Source organism: Pogona vitticeps, chromosome 4, assembly GCF_051106095.1.
Source record: "Pogona vitticeps strain Pit_001003342236 chromosome 4, PviZW2.1, whole genome shotgun sequence".
Lineage (NCBI taxonomy): Eukaryota > Metazoa > Chordata > Lepidosauria > Squamata > Agamidae > Pogona > Pogona vitticeps.
In genome coordinates, this window is record NC_135786.1 from 31,020,216 (window position 1) to 31,036,988 (window position 16,773).

The 16,773-nt window shown below is 41.5% G+C and overlaps 1 protein-coding gene across 7 annotated transcripts in view; it reads right to left on the bottom strand.

Annotated features, from left to right (window-relative positions):
* The window catches only part of L3MBTL1 (L3MBTL histone methyl-lysine binding protein 1), a 56,019-nt gene that overhangs the window by 20,966 nt on the left and 18,280 nt on the right, over positions 1–16,773 (bottom strand). For all 7 annotated transcript variants that reach the window (XM_078393179.1, XM_020801153.3, XM_020801152.3 and 4 more), the window contains exons 5-12: positions 16,297–16,441; positions 13,809–13,935; positions 10,985–11,072; positions 8,246–8,337; positions 5,374–5,478; positions 3,595–3,730; positions 2,891–2,991; positions 1,518–1,669 (exon numbers count right to left, since the gene is read on the bottom strand). In XM_078393179.1, coding sequence (XP_078249305.1) covers positions 1,518–1,669; positions 2,891–2,991; positions 3,595–3,730; positions 5,374–5,478; positions 8,246–8,337; positions 10,985–11,072; positions 13,809–13,935; positions 16,297–16,441 — 946 coding nt within the window. The remainder of the gene's footprint in view (positions 1–1,517; positions 1,670–2,890; positions 2,992–3,594; positions 3,731–5,373; positions 5,479–8,245; positions 8,338–10,984; positions 11,073–13,808; positions 13,936–16,296; positions 16,442–16,773) is intronic.

Consider the following 16,773-nt stretch of genomic DNA (forward strand, 5'->3'; position numbering starts at 1 on the left):
CTAGCCGAAGAGCCCCACCCCTTTTTGTGCCCCCCTAAAGTATCTTTCTTCCTACTTCTCCAGTGCATTTTTCTCTTTACACACTCGCAAACATAATTTATTTATGTGTTTGTTGACATTATATTCAGTCACATCTCACTGGAAAATAATATGCCACTGTTCCATCTTTGCCCCACTACAGAGCAAGTCTGATTAAAAACAGGTTATGCCAAACCTGATTATTTTATCATTTACCCAAACTTCTAAAGAATATGAGAATTATTTAAATGGCACGAGTGCTAATTTACATCCTGGGGGAATAATGCTGCTTACTTCACTCCATTAATTTTCAATTTATTCCCATCCTCTGCTTCCTCTCTTTTATTCAGTTATTACATGCTGATGCAAATAATTAATTCTGTTTCTTTCTGATATCTGTCTTCCTTCAGCTTTATTTTGACACATTTGTCATCTAATGGTCCTACTGCCTCTCTGGTTGGTTTCTAGCTTGCAATGTATTTAAACCAAATTTGGATTATTCTTTTTTCAAAAAACATCTTCAGCAAATTATCCTTTCAATTTGTCTTCTTCTTCTTCTTCTTCTTCTTCTTCTTCTTCTTCTTCTTCTTGCAGATTTAAATTTAGTTTCTCAAGATATATATTTTCAGTTTGCTTCATTTGGAAAAAAAATCCCTTTAGTCTTGATGTTTATGGTCATTGTGATGTTGCTATTTAACGATACTGGCATTCTTTTAGATTTTGTTGTGTTCTTTCTATCCTGCCACATCTACTTCAATGGGTATAGCTCAGTAGGTTGGAGCTTCTAGCCACACCTGGCAATTGGAGCTCAAATCCTCATTGTGCTCACTGGGAGAGGGACCTACAACACCATCAGGAGGAGCTGGTAAAGCACTTCTGAATACTCTATAGTCTATACCGAGAAAACCGTGGGAGGGTCACCAGAATATTATTAATATATATATTATTAGAACCTCCTGACCATTAGGTAGCTAAATTAGCCTATGTCTTCTTAAAGCATTTGTCACACTGGAGAAACATTTTCATGAACTTGATCATCAGAAACCCATACATCAGACACAACAAGATAAATCATGTGTTGTACAGAAGTCCCAGCTGCCCCAACTGTTTCTCATTGGATTTATGAAGTGTGAAACATAGAACACATTTTAAAATGTGACATGGTCTAATTAAAAACTGAATAAGGAAAAAAAAGCAGTAGAAGTCCTGGAAAATAGTAACCTTGCAGATTCATTGGTCCATTTCAACAACACACAGCTGAAGTCCTGTGATCAAGACACTGCTAATAGGAAAAAGTGCTGCTCAGAGAGTTGAGTCTTGATAGGATTTGGAGTTTGATCCAATGAGAGACAAGGAACCCCAACTTTCATGATACCTGTGGAGTCTTACCAACATGTTAACTTCCATTGAAATGTCTAGTTTCCCCCCTTATACATGTAACATCAAGATCTACACAAGATTTAAGCAAAGCCATTCCTTTGTTCTAATCTTCCACATACCAATAGTCATAAGTGTCATCCCAGTTGTCAAAGTGCACCAAAAAGCGATTGTCCACCACATCTGTCACTGTGGCAACACATATCAAAGAAGGGTTCATGCGGTCCACCGCTTCAAGTTTCATGCCCACCTGGAAACCAGTTGGTGCAGCATTCTGAAGAAAGAGGGGAAAAAAAGAAAGAATCAAGCCCTATTCTCAGATCCAGTCGAACGATATAGGGTTCACATGTGAGCAGTGCAAACATGTGGCCAGGGCTGATTATCCATTTACTTCCCTCCTCGCCCCATCCCAAAAACCAACAGGTAACTAGAATGGAAGTGGGAGAAATCCTTTCAAATGGATATGCATGTCAGATTGCCTCATTCACATATACTGCCTCGCATTATTGAAAGGCATCATGTGAAAATAGTTCCTGGCTTGACGCATGTGTGTGGGCAATCTTATATGATCATGTAATCCTGTTGTAAGAAACCAACCCTTCTTGTATAGTTCCTGACAGCAAGCTTAACCTTTTCTATCCCACTAAAAGCCCTTCATGCACAACCAAGAGGACCACAAACACAGATTTTGAATGCCATCCTCTCTTGTGCCATGCATGTGTATCCCGGAGGAACTCACAGGCAGGGCATAATAACGTTAGTTATTTGATGCAAGTAACTTCAAATCAAAACTTTAAGATTTCTGATGGGAACTCTTCTGCAACTCATCTGACAGTCTTCCTCATGTCAGTTGACACATGAGCACCAGACACCTTGGGTTCCTCATTCTCCCATTTGCCATTGGGAAGATGTTACTGATTTCTTAAGACCTTCAAAAAAGGCAGTGTGGAGATTTCCTCTGAAGCCCCTATCCCCTCAGGTCTTCACGAGGTTCTCGCCCTTCTTCTTTCTTCGCTGCCACCAGGTATTACTGCCTTAATACCATTTAATCATGGAGACATGTGTGCTTTTAAAACTGAAGTCATTTATTAGATCAGGGATATTAACATCTGTTTAATATTCAATAGGTAAATCACAGGTTGCTAATCACTTATATTTAAATCAATTCTACTTCAACTTAAAACTCTATTAACTCTGTTTCATTCAGCATTCTTACAGATCTCTAACTCACTCTTAGTACACTTTTAAGTTTCACACTGTCTCTCAATACCAGAAACTCCCTCAGACTCCATACACCAACCTTTATATCCAGCCCCCTCCCCCTTGGCTCCACCTTCCACCCCCCATTGGCTCTTTCTTCGCTGTTCTGCTGTGACGGACAGGCAAAGGCAGGGCTGTTCACTACAGGCAGCCATTTGCATGGCCTCGCCTTTCTCCGCACACTCACAAAGGCAAAACTCCTTCATAACATCTGATTGTCTTGCCAGGCACTCACACTAGCTGGGGTTACAAACAGATGCTTGGGAGCTGCTTGAGCTTTGGTTATCCGCAGATAGCTGGCCCAGTTAAATTCATCTTCCTTGTAACCTAAACAGCCTGAAATAAAGGAGAGATAAGAGCGAAATATTATTGGAAATCCAGATACCATATAAGCAAGTCATTTTAACCATTTTTAACAGTCAGTGACTGATAGGAATCAAACTTGTCTGTAAAAAAGAACACTTGGTGAATCCTGCTGTGCCCAATACTACTGATGGCATTCCATTATATAGGTTGTGTTTGACAATTGAGATCCAATGTATTTCAGGAAATGAAAGGCTCCAACATTCCCCCTTTCTCTTCCCCCTGATGAGTTCATCTATTTCATTCTGTTTTGCAGATCAGCAACCCATTGATCTATGAATGTATCCCCCACAGTTGGCCTGCAGGTCCCTCGCAGACCACCAGTGAGTGACCAGTGAGCGACAAGATGGGGACCACTGCACTAAATGGCTTCAAAAGCTGGTGAGATTACTGTCTTTGGATTGTTGTGTACAGGACATGCAACACTTTTGTTATTAAACAGGATGTTAATTCAGGTATCTTCATGCCACCAGCTTCTGCACTCTTTTCGTCTATCTCCATTCCAACAAAGTACAGTACTGCTTTGTCTCTTACTACCCCCTTGATCAATGCCTTCAAATGCCCCAGCCAACCTACCTTTGGGAGGCTGGAGTTTGTGTCCTGTTTTCTCAAACCAGCCAGCAGGATGTATGTTGGGGGAGTCTGCATTCAGCCAGAAATCATGGCATTCAGAGTATCCGTCAAAATGAAGGCGCATCCTGTAACCACATACCTGCATGCAAGGAAAGAAGTAGAAAGAAGCATTCCATCCCAATGAATAAATGTCTGTCCTACAAAACTTCCTTAACAGTTGTTCTAATCAATTAGATATTTCCATTTCTGGTCACCTAGAGGCAGATTTGTCAAAGTCTGACAGGCTGGGCCCAAGCTGTTACCATTTCTGGCAACATAAGAAGCACGTGCAAACTAGTGGCGATAAATTCATAGCAGGTACACATCTCCGTCTGAATTCTGAATGTAAAACCTACAGTGGCTACAATTTACATTTGAGTTCTAACTTGAGTCATTGTACTTTCTGTCCTAAATTCACAGACAACACTTTTCATATTGCAAAAGATTTCACAGCCAGTTGGCTCAAACATAGCTTCTGTCTGAGAGCTCATAACTTCCACAGTCATGTGAAGGCCATGGACTTGTTTTGGGCCTATCTGGCAACAGAAAGGAGCAGTGGGATTCTGGGGGGCACAAATGGCAGCATCCTGCCATTCCCCAACCTCCTTCTGCCACAACTTCATTGATTGACAAGTTACTTGTTATACTTTCCTTCCCTCCAAATCAACATTGGCTCATGCCTTCTGCACTCAGCACTGTTGCCATTGAATAGTAAGCATACTGTACTTAGTGCACACACGTACAAAGAATATTCCCTTTGTTTCTCTTTCTCTCAATCTGAAAGGCTCCACAACATCAGTGAAAACCAAATAAAAAGCATATTTTGTGCCAAGTGTCAGAAAAATTAGGAAGAAAGCAGAGACAGCTCCAGTTCTCTCAGAACAAAACTGAAAGAGCAACACAAAATAAATAAATAAATACTGTAATATCAAGATCTTAGAATGGTAGACCTGGAAGGGCTCTAAGGATCATCAAGTCCAGCCCCTGTCAAGGAGGCACAGTGGGGAATCGAACTCCCGACCTCTATCTCCTCAGCCAAATAGCTAAACCACTGAGCTTGCATGGCATAAATTGCATTTCTCTATTTTCTTGTTACTTTTGCATGGATAGCATATTGATATAGAGAACTGAATTTTCATTACTCTCAGAATCTCTGCCCATGATTTTTCCTTGGTAATCTTACTTGGGAATAAATCTGCATAAACTGGATTTTGTGTTGTGTTGCTTCTTGACATGATATCTGAGTAGGCAAGAAAAAAAGGACCTATATAAAAAGACATATATTGTGGATGCTTAGAACTTACTGCATTTTCTGTTGTTTTACAGGTAATTTGATCCAATGGCTTTATTTTGCAACTATCCTTCCTCATTTACAGAATGCAGGCGGTGAAGACAAATTTGGTTTCCAGAACCCTCCTGTGGTTCCCATTGCTTATTCAATATCTTTTTTACCACAACAAAAATCAAGTAAGTGGGGGGGGGGGGAAGCAGAAGAACAGATGTGGAATGCCTTTTGACTGGAAGTTGTAGGAGCCTAAAAACACTCTATAATGATAGGCATTTGCCTCTTTTATTGTAGTGTTCCTTTTTTGATCTGCAACAATATTATAAAGAGCTCTGAAAATTGGTGTTACAGATATCTCCGAATAAATAAATTCATGAAACAGGATAAAATAATTGAAAGAGAATTTCGTCTTTGACTGTTGAAGTAAAACAGAATTCAAAAGTATAACCTCATCTCACCTCGGCCACTGTGAGAATGAAGTACATCGAAGGATGTTGGGGATCAATTCCTTCCAGCTTCATCCCCACTTTGAAACCATTCTTGTGTTGTCTGACCAACTGGTGCTGAAAGGAATGAACGAGGAGACGCATCACTATCATTCTATGACTTGAACTAGGCCTCCAATACTTTAAAATGCCAACTGCATGGTTGTATGAAGAAACAGAGACTAGGAAAGGAACAGCTTTACTCTCTTCCAGCCACGATGACAGAGACCTCTATGTCTATAAGAATAGGAGCACAGTCCTAACTAGCCAAGATGGCTGAGGTGACACCAATCGACACCTCCTCCCGGGGTATTTTAGGAACTGCTTCAGACTATCTTCGCTCTGGCCTCACTTTGTGCCTGAATGAAAGGAGGCATGAATGTGGCCTAAATCAGCTGAGCTCCTCCCCTGCTCCATCTCTTTTGGGTTCTTCTATGGGCAGATTTTAAGTTCAGATTTTTGCCAAAACGAGATTCTGCTAACACAGGGGGAGTTTCTACCAGCAGAAAGGGTTTCTGCCTATACCTAACCCTCTAAAGCTAGTGCATCTTTGAATTAAGATCACACTGCGTATGTCTGCACCTGCATCAGTACCTCTGAATTAAGACTGAACTCACTGGCTGTCCGCATCTGTATCAATACTAAGGTTGCCATTTTTTTCCCCTTTGGCTGGCTTCTGTGTCTTAAACTAAATCCTAACACAAAAGTATTGCCCTAAAGCTTTCAAGATGATAACAGTTTCTCCATCATGTAAGAAGCATCTTGGCTGTTTTCAAAAAGACAGACACAGATTCTTCCCCTACCCTAAAAAGGAACTAGTTCTATTTTTTGAGTTTCCCTCTCTCACCCCAAACAACTTTTGCCTAGTTTGTAAACCTAGCTATTCCCTGCCATATGTCTTTCTTTCTTTCTTTCTTTCTTTCTTTCTTTCTTTCTTTCTTTCTTTCTTTCTTTCTTTCTTTCTTTCTTTCTTTCTTTCTTTCTTTCTTTCTTTCTCTGTCTGTCTGTCTGTCTGTCTGTCTGTCTGTCTGTCTGTCTGTCTGATGAGCCATATCATGAGTGCATAGATTTGTCCTTCAATTAAAATAACTGCAGAACTGTTCATGGACCTGTGGGAAAAGCTGGGTACAAATGAAATAAAATGAAATGAATTAATTAAAAGTTTGGGCATGTATGCAACACATACTGTACATATTCCATGAATGAAGTCACAGGTGCTGGTCAGCAAGGTCCTGCAGGAGCCACACACACCTGTACAATCAGCTTTTGTCTCCTGGTATGAAGAGGAAGTGGAGGAGACTCTCAAGAGTCCCCTGGACTGCAAGGAGATCAAACCTATTCATTCTGAAGGAAATCAACCCTGAGTGCTCACTGGAAGGACAGATCCTGAAGCTGAGGCTCCAATACTTTGGCCATCTCATGAGATGAGAAGATTCCCTGGAAAACACCCTGATGTTGGGAAAGTGTGAAGGCAAAAGGAGAAGGGGACGACAGAGGACAAGATGGATGGACAATGTCATCGAAGCTACCAGCATGAATTTGACCCAACTCCAGGAGGCAGTGGAAGACAGGAGGGCCTGGCATGCTCTGGTCCATGGGGTCACGAAGCGTCGGACACAACTTATTGACTAATCAACAACAACATGAAGAGGAACTAAATTCTCACAGGCTCAGCGTGAAGCTGTAAATCTGAAAAATTGTTTCAACCCAGAATCCACATCAGGGTGGTAAAACTGTGTATAAACACTGATTCACATACATTTGAAGAACTGCTTCTTCCCATGTAAGCCTCCCTCTGGTTTTAGATTTTCTGGGGAAGGCCCCTTCTCTCTGTCCCATTACCTTCACAGGCATGTTTAATGAGGAATTCAGAGACCACAGGAACCTAGTTTTGCCCTCCCCACCTCTGTCCTTCCACCTGCAGACTTAAACCTTTCTCTCCAGTCAAACTTCTGGCAACTCATCAGCCTGCCAAAAGAGTTTTTAACAAAGGAGGCTGCATTTTTTCTGTCTTCTTTAAAACTCTTTCTAAAAATATGTCTACATTTTTTTACAGTTTTTTCTTAATAGTCTTTCACTATTATGATGTTTCTTGTTTTTACTATTTTATGGCATCTCTCCCTGCCATTTGTAGGGAGAGATGGGTCAGTGAGTTGGGAGAAAAGCAGGACTGAAATATTATGAAATAAACAAAATATATAAACTTGAGGGTAGCAATGCCTCCCCCACCACCCACCGGCAATGTGAAAATATTGCTACACAGTCATGCCTAGTCAAGCTAACCAGAAACCAAGCATTTTAAATAGAAACATAAATCTAGAATGGATTTTAAAGCCTGACATTCCTCAAAGAATAAACTGTAGACTGGTTTTAACCCCTTCACAATTCTTTTAATGCCCTTCTGATGCGGTTTTCTGCACCCATGAAAGCCAAAATTTAACTTAAAAGAAATAAAAATGAGAAGTCACTCATTATAGCACAATTAGGCTTTCAAGGGAAATAATGCAGATTTCACAATTAAATTGCTGAACTGACAAAAATAAAACAAGGAAGATGGTAGCAGTGATATGCTGACTTCTGTTGGAGCTCTTTCAGGCTCTTTTAGACACACCTATACTGCAAATGTTCATTGATTTTGCATAGTTTTAGCAGCACCTTGGCTTCTCCCAGAACATCCTAGAAATTTTAGATGGTACTGGTGCTGTAGATTCTCACTGAGAAAAAATCTCTAATCAGCTTTGTGGCACTACAAATCCTCAGATTCAACAGGGAAGAATAATAATTTTATTTCTTGTGTAGTAGAGATATGCCTTCAGATTCCACACACAGGAACACTATAACTCACCTCCTGGAACAGATTTAAAGGGGCAGCAACGGCTTTCTGCTCATCTAGGTAAGATGACCAGCTCCAACCTTCTGTCTTTTCCTCAACAGAAACTAAGAAGAGCAGAATACAGAACAAATTGAAATAATTAATAGTTGTATTGGCATAAAATATTTACGAAATTTTGGACAATTTATAGAAAAACAAGAAAAGAGACCAATTCCCCTTCTCTTCCCTTTTTGTTTTCATTTACCATCTGTAACTACTTATATGTCTTGAAGATACAGTAATTAAGTATATCATCATCATCATCTTAGAACTGCAAAACTGGAAGGGACCCTATGGTTCATTGAGTCCAGCCTCTGTCAAGCAGGCACACCAGGGAATCGAACTCTGAACTTCTGGCTCTGCTGGCAACTACCTAAACCATGAGCTATAATAATCCAACCTTCTCCAATGAATCCTGTTCTTCTTCATCTCCTGCACTTGCACCTGAGCTGACTACAGATCATCTGGGAGGTGGAGACAACTGGCCAAAGCCTTGGTAGTCATAAATGGTTTGCTTTTCATACAGAATGTATAGGGAAAGCATTTCTTATAGTATGTCCATGTTACACTCTTCCCTCTTCCCCAAGGTTGTAAAGGAGAAAGATGATAAGCTGAATGTCCCCAACCTTCCGCAATGTTTAATTTTAACAAAAACAATGGGCAGAACAATCCAATAGAAATGGGGAAGGGAGATTTAGTGAAGTAACCCATTCTTCTTCTGCCCTACCAAGCTCCTATCAGCAGTGCAGAAAAGGTGTGTTGTGTTGCTCTGGAAGGTTGGGTTTGAGGGCTGATTATTTTTCTTTTGGAATCTCCCCTATTATAACTTCACCCGCCTTCTGACAGGGATGGCAGGAGAACAGGAAGACTTCTACATCTGCAAGATTCAAACCTTGTCCCATTCGATCCCCAGCACATATTTTGGCTATCAGAGTTCTGGTGGGAGAGGAAGAACAATCTGCCACTGCATAGATGAGATTTCAAGAGGAAGTCTCCACCTCTGCTGATGGAGCTGGGATTCTGCTATATCCGTCGAGACTTGTATTTATTCCAGGAACCACGGAAATGCAGTCAGAAACTACAGGGCTGGGCAACTGTGACCCTCCTGGAATTTTAATTTTATTTTTATTTGGCTTACAACATTCCATTGGTCCTAGCCAGCAGAGCTAATGCTGAAACATCATAGGAGATGCAGTTCAAAAACTTCTAGACTACCAGTTTCTTAGCCTTTCTCTCAGCCTTTTGCTTGTCACCATCTGTAGTGATCATGGAGCCCAAGAAAGTAAAATCTGTCACTGCCTCCATATCTTCCCCATCTATTTGCCATGAGGTGGCCATGATCTTAGTTTTTTTTATGTTGTAGCTTCAGACCATTTTTGGCACTTTCCTCTTTCACCCTCATTAAGAGGTTCTCTTTAATTCCTCCTCACTTTCTGCCATCAGAGTGGCATCATCTGCCTATCTGAGGTAGTTGATATTTCTTCCGGCAATCTTACCATAATTCATCCAGTCCAGCCTTTCGCATGATCATCCATAAACGACCCCCATTTAATTGGTGGGTAAAGGTCTGCTTTCTCCATTCATACATTAATGACTGGCAATCCCATATGAATATACCACTACCGTAGAACATCCCAGTTCTACAGACAGATGCGTAGGTTGAAAAGTTTAACTAGAAAAGGCTACTCTGTGCATGCTCTCCTGTGTTTCAATAATAATAATAATAATAATAATAATAATAATAATAATAATAATAATAATAATAATAATAATAATAATAATAATAATAATAATAATGTGCCATCAAGTCAATTCTGACTTATGGCAACAATTTTCAGGGTTTACTTGGTACAGAATACACAGAAGTGGTTTACCATTCCCTTCATCTGAGAGCATCCTGGGACTGTGCAGCTTGCCCAAGGTCACACAAGCTGGCTGTTCTCCCTGGAGGCACAGTGGAGGATTGTACTCTCATCCTCTGGCTCCACAGTCAGACTCCTAACTCACTGAGCTATCCAGCCAGTCCTTTGTGTTTCATTACTTCCAAAGAATTCTACCAACCATTCCTGAACACACTGCAACTGAATCATTAGACTATGCAGCTGATCTGGAAAAATCCTGAAGAACGAAAACAAGAACTTTCATGCTCAGATCACTCCAGCTACACTTCACATCAACCAGACAGCAAATCAAAATACAGTGGTGCCTCGCTTAACGATTGCACTGCATTACGACAAATCCGCTTTATGACGATCTTTTTGCGATCGCAAAATGATGGTCTAAATGGGGGAATTTCGCTTAGCGATGATCGGTTCCCTGCTTCGGGAACCGATTTTCGCTTTACGATGATCAAAAACAGCTGATCGTCGGGTTTTCAAAATGGCCACCAGGTGCTTAAATGGCTCCCCGGTGTGCTTAGGGACGGATTCCTCGCTATACAGGCAGCAAAAATGGCCGCCGTGTGGAGGATCTTCGCTGGACGGTGAGTTTTTACCCCACTGGAACGCACTGAACAGGTTTCAATGGGTTTCAATGGGGTTTTTAATTTCGCTTTACGATGTTTTCACTTTACAGCAATTTTCCTGGAATGGATTATCGTCATTAAGCGAGGCACCACTGTAAGGCACACCACACTATAAATGGGCAAGAAGTTAGAGAAATAAAGGGACCACTTTGAAGGCTGAAGCAACAGAGCCATCATACAGTACTTACTAAGTTGACTTGTATTCCAGTCTTCACTTTGAGTGTTGCTAGAGGGAAGTTCTCCTCCAGAGCCATTTATCTCCTCCTGCTTCACATCCTTTGCCAAAAAGATAAAAACAATTTTTTTATTGTAAAATTAGTCAAGCTCTTGTTTCTTGCTCTCCTACTTGTCTGACTAGGAAGATGGAAGGCAGCTTTTATGAGGTCAGTTTCTCTGTGATGAAACAACTGAAAGTTTGTGCTGGTTTTGTACTATATTTATTTTAAACTATTTGGTTAAAAGCTACGGAGGAAATAAAGGCAACTAGTCCTAAAGTTCAGCTAGTCTCCAAAACAATAGCACCAAAACAGGCCAAAATCTTGTTCCTTTGCATAGTAAATCATGCTAGTTTTGGCCTATTAAATCTATGGAGATTTAGTCAGTTAACTCCTCCATAAATTCAAGTAGGCCTACTCTAACTGCAACTTACTATGTTATAGGAAGCCCATATGAATCGATGGAACTTACTGAGGAGTTGACTCACCAAATTATGATTGATTCAATGGGGTGCCTCTAATGCAATTGACTACACTTAACAACAAGATTCTGGCCAACGTGGTGCAAGAAGTGGATTTTTATCCACAGAAGATCACAGTGAAATGAATCTTGCCCTTTCCCCTCTGTTTTTTCCTTTTCTTTTCCTTTTTCCATGAACTACTGCTCTTCTGAAACCCAAGTATTCCATACCTCTGGTATCATATGGACTGGGGAGAGAATCCCAATTATGTATCTTCAGCACATCATTTTATTTGGCCTGTCTAAAGCAGCAGTCCCCAACCTTTTTGAAACCACGGACCTATTTGGGGGGGCAGGTTCCATGCACAGGGGGCAGGGGCACCCCCGTGCTCGCGGGTGGGCATGCCGTGCTCGCAGGTGGGTGTGCTGCTCTCGTGGGTGGGCATGCTGCACCATGCACATGCGTGCAACCCTCCTGCAAGCATGACACACACCCTGAAAATGCAACAACCCCTGCAAGTATGACACCGCCTGCGCAAGCGCGACACGCCTACTGTGCATGCAGGTCGGGAGGTGGAGATCCATCTCCACAGCCCAATCCTCCACGGACTGGCACTGGGCCATGGACCAGAGGTTGGAGGCCCCTGGTCTAAAGAACCTAGAATTGTTTCTCCAAACTCCTCGAAATGGGAATGGCTCCTTCCTCTGGATAATTTGAAACAGCACCAATTGGTCCTTTGACCTATCCTGCTTATAGATATAGCTTCACAACTAATTTTTAGATAAAACCTAGAACTGTTACGTTCATTAATGTGTACTTTTCAGTGCTGGGTAAGGAGATGCAGGCTGGCAATAATGCTGTATTGTAATGAACACAAATAATGACGGAAACGCTGTTGCTTTGTTACACAGGAAAAAGGTATTAACATACACTTGCTCCTACAGTGGTACTTCGCTTAACGATTTTAATTGGTTCCAAAAAATGCATCGCTATGGGAAAACATCGCTAAGCGAAACACGGTTTCCCATAGAAATGCATTCAAAACTGGATAATCCGTTCAAAGCGAAACATGGTTTCCCATAGAAATGCATTCAAAACCGGATAATCCGTTCAAATGGGAACGGATTGCTGTCCCTAAGCAAAAATCGTCATAGGAAACATCGCTAAGTGAAACGTGGTTGCCCAATTGAAATGCATTGAAACCTATTCAATGCATCTCAATGGGGGGAAAAATTACAACAAATTTAAAAAGAGTTGGAACAAAGTCAAATTAGTTTAACAAAGGGTTTATTAAGTGCACTTATGATTTCAAGCATTCTAAACATTTTTAAAATATTTTTAAACATATAAAAAACAGCCAACATGAGGCTGTCAAAACCATCGTTAAGCGAAACAGGGGGACCCAAACTGTCATCGCTATGCGAAGCATGGTCCGAAACATCGCTATGCGAAAATCGCCCATAGGAACATCGTTAAACGGAGCGCAAGATCGCTCCGAAAAAGTCATCGCTAAGTGAATTCGTTGTTAAATGAAGCACTCCTTAAGCGAGGCACCGCTGTAGTTGGTAATTAACAAGTCCCTGCTGGTGATTCTCAAGGCATGCCAAGCCAGCCTCAAGAATTGAAGCCATGGCTTATTAACTGCCAGTTACGAATGTGTGAACACCATGCCTTTTGGTTTCTGCCTGCATAGGAAAGCAACAGGATTTCAGTCATTATTTCTTTATTTTAGAAATGTTAAAATGCAAAAATAACCAAATAACTAACAAGTGCAACTATAAATAAACATGATCAAGATATCTACAAATGATGCAGACCTAAATAATTGTTAATTACACAGCAAAATGGTCAGTAAAGTGTTCCTAGTTAAATAATTGCTTAGGTCACAGAGTCTTCAAGTTACTAAAGTCTCTTTAGGCTTTCAAAACCTGTAGAGAAAATTCAGAGGGGAGGCACCCAAGTCCTGTCCTTCTTGTTGCATCCCCTCCATATATCTACTGGAGATTCTGGATGGGACATTTCCTTCCATTCATGAAGCCTCTCCATGTTGTTTTGTTCCTACTGCAGGTCTCGTCCTCTCACTGTCATTAAACCTGCTGTTGCCAGTGGCTCTGCTGGAACTTTCTTCAAAATCCCGGCACAACTGCAAGGATTCTGGCAACCCTCAAACCCGTGGTAGTGAGAACTGTGGTACCTTGCTCTGTGGCATGCACTACCCAAGGCTGCTTCCTGGAGTTGCTATCTCTGATTCAAGACAATCAAATGAGGGAAAACAATGAAAACAATGTTATTATAGCATGCAATTTTGCAGATAGGAGAAAACATCCCAGCTATACCATTTGCTCAGAATCCTCCTCTTCCTCCTCAGAAGGGCTTTGATAATCTTTTCTCTTCCGCTTCTTTACTGGCTTGAGCATTTCAGTGGAGGTGGTGCTGCCAGCAGAGTTCTCCACAATGACAGATCTGTAAACACATCCCGAGACAGTTCTTTTTTTTCAAGCAGTGGGAACAGCTTCCTCCTTAACACTAAAAGCTTTCCCCCCCTTTTTTTGGGGGGGGGCTGTAGCTCCCAGAATTCCCTGGGTAGGATAGGTAGTTCTTTTATTTTCTCCTTCCACCTATTGGCCGCCCCCCGCCCCACAAAAGGATATTTTCTATCCTCCAGTAATCCAAAACAGTAACTTCTCCAAGCAGAGAAAATAACAAATGGATCTAATAGGCTAGTTTTTTTACACACACACCCAAATTCTGTTTGCAACCATTCCGACATGCTCTAGAGATAAAGCACATCCTCACTACAAGGTTACAGCAGCTACACCAGCAGAGTACCCTTTGTGGTTACTTCCAAAAGGTCCCCAAAATTGTAATTTCACAAGTCTGACACAAATTCTGTACTTAAAATTCTTTACTCTCTCCTCCTCCTTGAAACAACTACAGAGAAAAAGAATGCATAGGCCGCCATCCTGGGTGTGCCCTGTAACTATGTCCTTAGCAATTTTTTTCACTGAGTTGTATTTTTTTGCTTTAATCCTACCTGTTAAGCCAATAATGCTCAGAGGGATGTGACATCTCCCTTCTTTGAGCTCATTTCACATTTATGGGACTGCAGTTTCCACAAGAAATTATTGCCAAGGCTTCCCCCACCACAGATGCCAAAAAGCACTAGTATAGAAACATTCTATATAAAAGCCTTTGACTGTGTGGACCACAGCAAACTATGGCAAGTCCTTAAAGAAATGAGAGTGCCTTACCACCTTATCTACTTCCTGAGAAATCTATATGTGGGACAGGAAGCAACAGTTAGAACTGGATACGGAACAATTGATTGGTTCAAAATTGGGAAAGGAGTATGACAAGGCTGTATATTGTCCCCTGGCTTATTTAACTTATATGCAGAATACATCATGCAAAAGGCTGGACTGGAGGAATCCCAAAATGGAATTAAGATTGCCAGAAGAAATATCAACAACCTCCGATATGCAGATGATACCACTATGATGGCAGAAAGTGAGGAGGAATTAAAGAACCTCTTAAAGAGGGTGAAAGAGGAGAGCGCAAAAATGGTCTGAAGCTCAACATCAAAAAAAAAACAAAAAAAAAAAAACTAAGATCATGGTCACTGGTCCCATCACCTCCTGGCAAATAGAAGGGGAAGATATGGAGAGAGTGACAGATTTTGCTTTCTTGGGCTCCATGATCACTGTAGATGGTGACAGCAGCCACGAAATTAAAAGATGCCTGCTTCTTGGGAGGAAAGCGATGACAAACCTCGTCAGGATCTTAAAAAGCAGACACATCACCTTGCCGACAAAGGTCTGCATAGTCAAAGCAATGGTTTTTCCAGTAGCGATGTATGGAAGTGAGAGCTGGACCATAAAGAAGGCTGACTGCCAAAGAACTGATGCTTTTGAATTGCGGTGCTGGAGGAGACTCAAGAGTCCTCTGGACTGCAAAGAGAAGAAACCTATCCATTTTGAAGGAAATCAACCCCGAGTGTTCATTGGAAGGGCAGATCCTGAAGCTGAGGCTCCAAGACTTTGGCCATCTCATAAGAAGAGGAGACTCCCTGGAAAAGACCCTGATGCTGGGAAAGTGTGAGGGCAAGAGGGGAAGGGGAGGACAGAGGACGAGATGGTTGGACAGTGTCATTGAAACTACCAACATGAATTTGACCCAACTCCAGGAGGCAGTGGAAGACAGGAGGGCCTGGCGTGTTCTGATCCATGGGATCAGGAAGAGTCGGACATTACGACTAAACAACAACAATATAAGATATAGTCTCTGGTTCCCTCTAGTGCCTGGTTCTGGTGTGGTCGCAATGACCAGATAGGCGGGGTATAAATGGAATCAATCAATCAATCAATCAATCAATCAATCAATCAATCAATCAATCAATCAATCAATCAGTCTTAGAAACATGCATTTCTGGGGGGTGCTCTTTAGTATTTTCAATCAGTGGATAAGAGAAACCGTGGGTACTGATCCTTCAGATTCTGCCATCTTACTGTACGTACACCTTGTCAAAGGGAGTTCCAAATTCAAGAACTCAATTGTATTTCCTTCTCTCCATAGATGAAAATGAAAATACAGAGGAAACATCATTCTGAGTAAAGAACTTAATGCTATCCAGCTGGTTTAAACTCCACCTCCATTTATCTGTCTTGGGCTTAAGGAGGTTGGAGTCCAATACATCTGGAGAGCATTGACCTGAATATCTCTGACCAGACATAAGAAAAAGACGTAGGAAACTTTATTATTCTTTTTCCCACCCAGTTTCCACCTCCTTGTAACAACTCAGTGAGAACATCTTTTTCTTTTGCTTACCTTTCTTTGAACTGTCGGTGGCAGTTCTCACTGCAAAACCCCCTGCCTTCTTGGCCTGACCCTGAAACATTTCTCCGTCCACAGGTACTGCAATGGCACAGGCTGTCCACAGCTGGAAGCTTTGGGGGCTCTGGAATGTCTGAGTCTAAGAAACCAGAAGAGAAGCAATGGACAAAGAGTTGCCGCAAGTAAACAGTCACAGGGACTCTTTCCTGAATCAGCCCAGCTTGTGAGGTGGAAAAATGGCGATCTGTGCAGTTCACCAGAAGCATGAAGTATATTCCAGGTACCCACTAATAAGGCCTACTTTAGTCTGTCTACATCAGTATCAATCATAGAATACTCAGTTCTGCTTAAGACAGTGCTTTTAGAACCATTATGAAAGCAGAGCAACACAGGGACAGGAAGTAAATAATTTTCTGCTACACAACAACACACACAGCGCTGCAGAACATCACAGTTTCGTGCAGCGAGCTT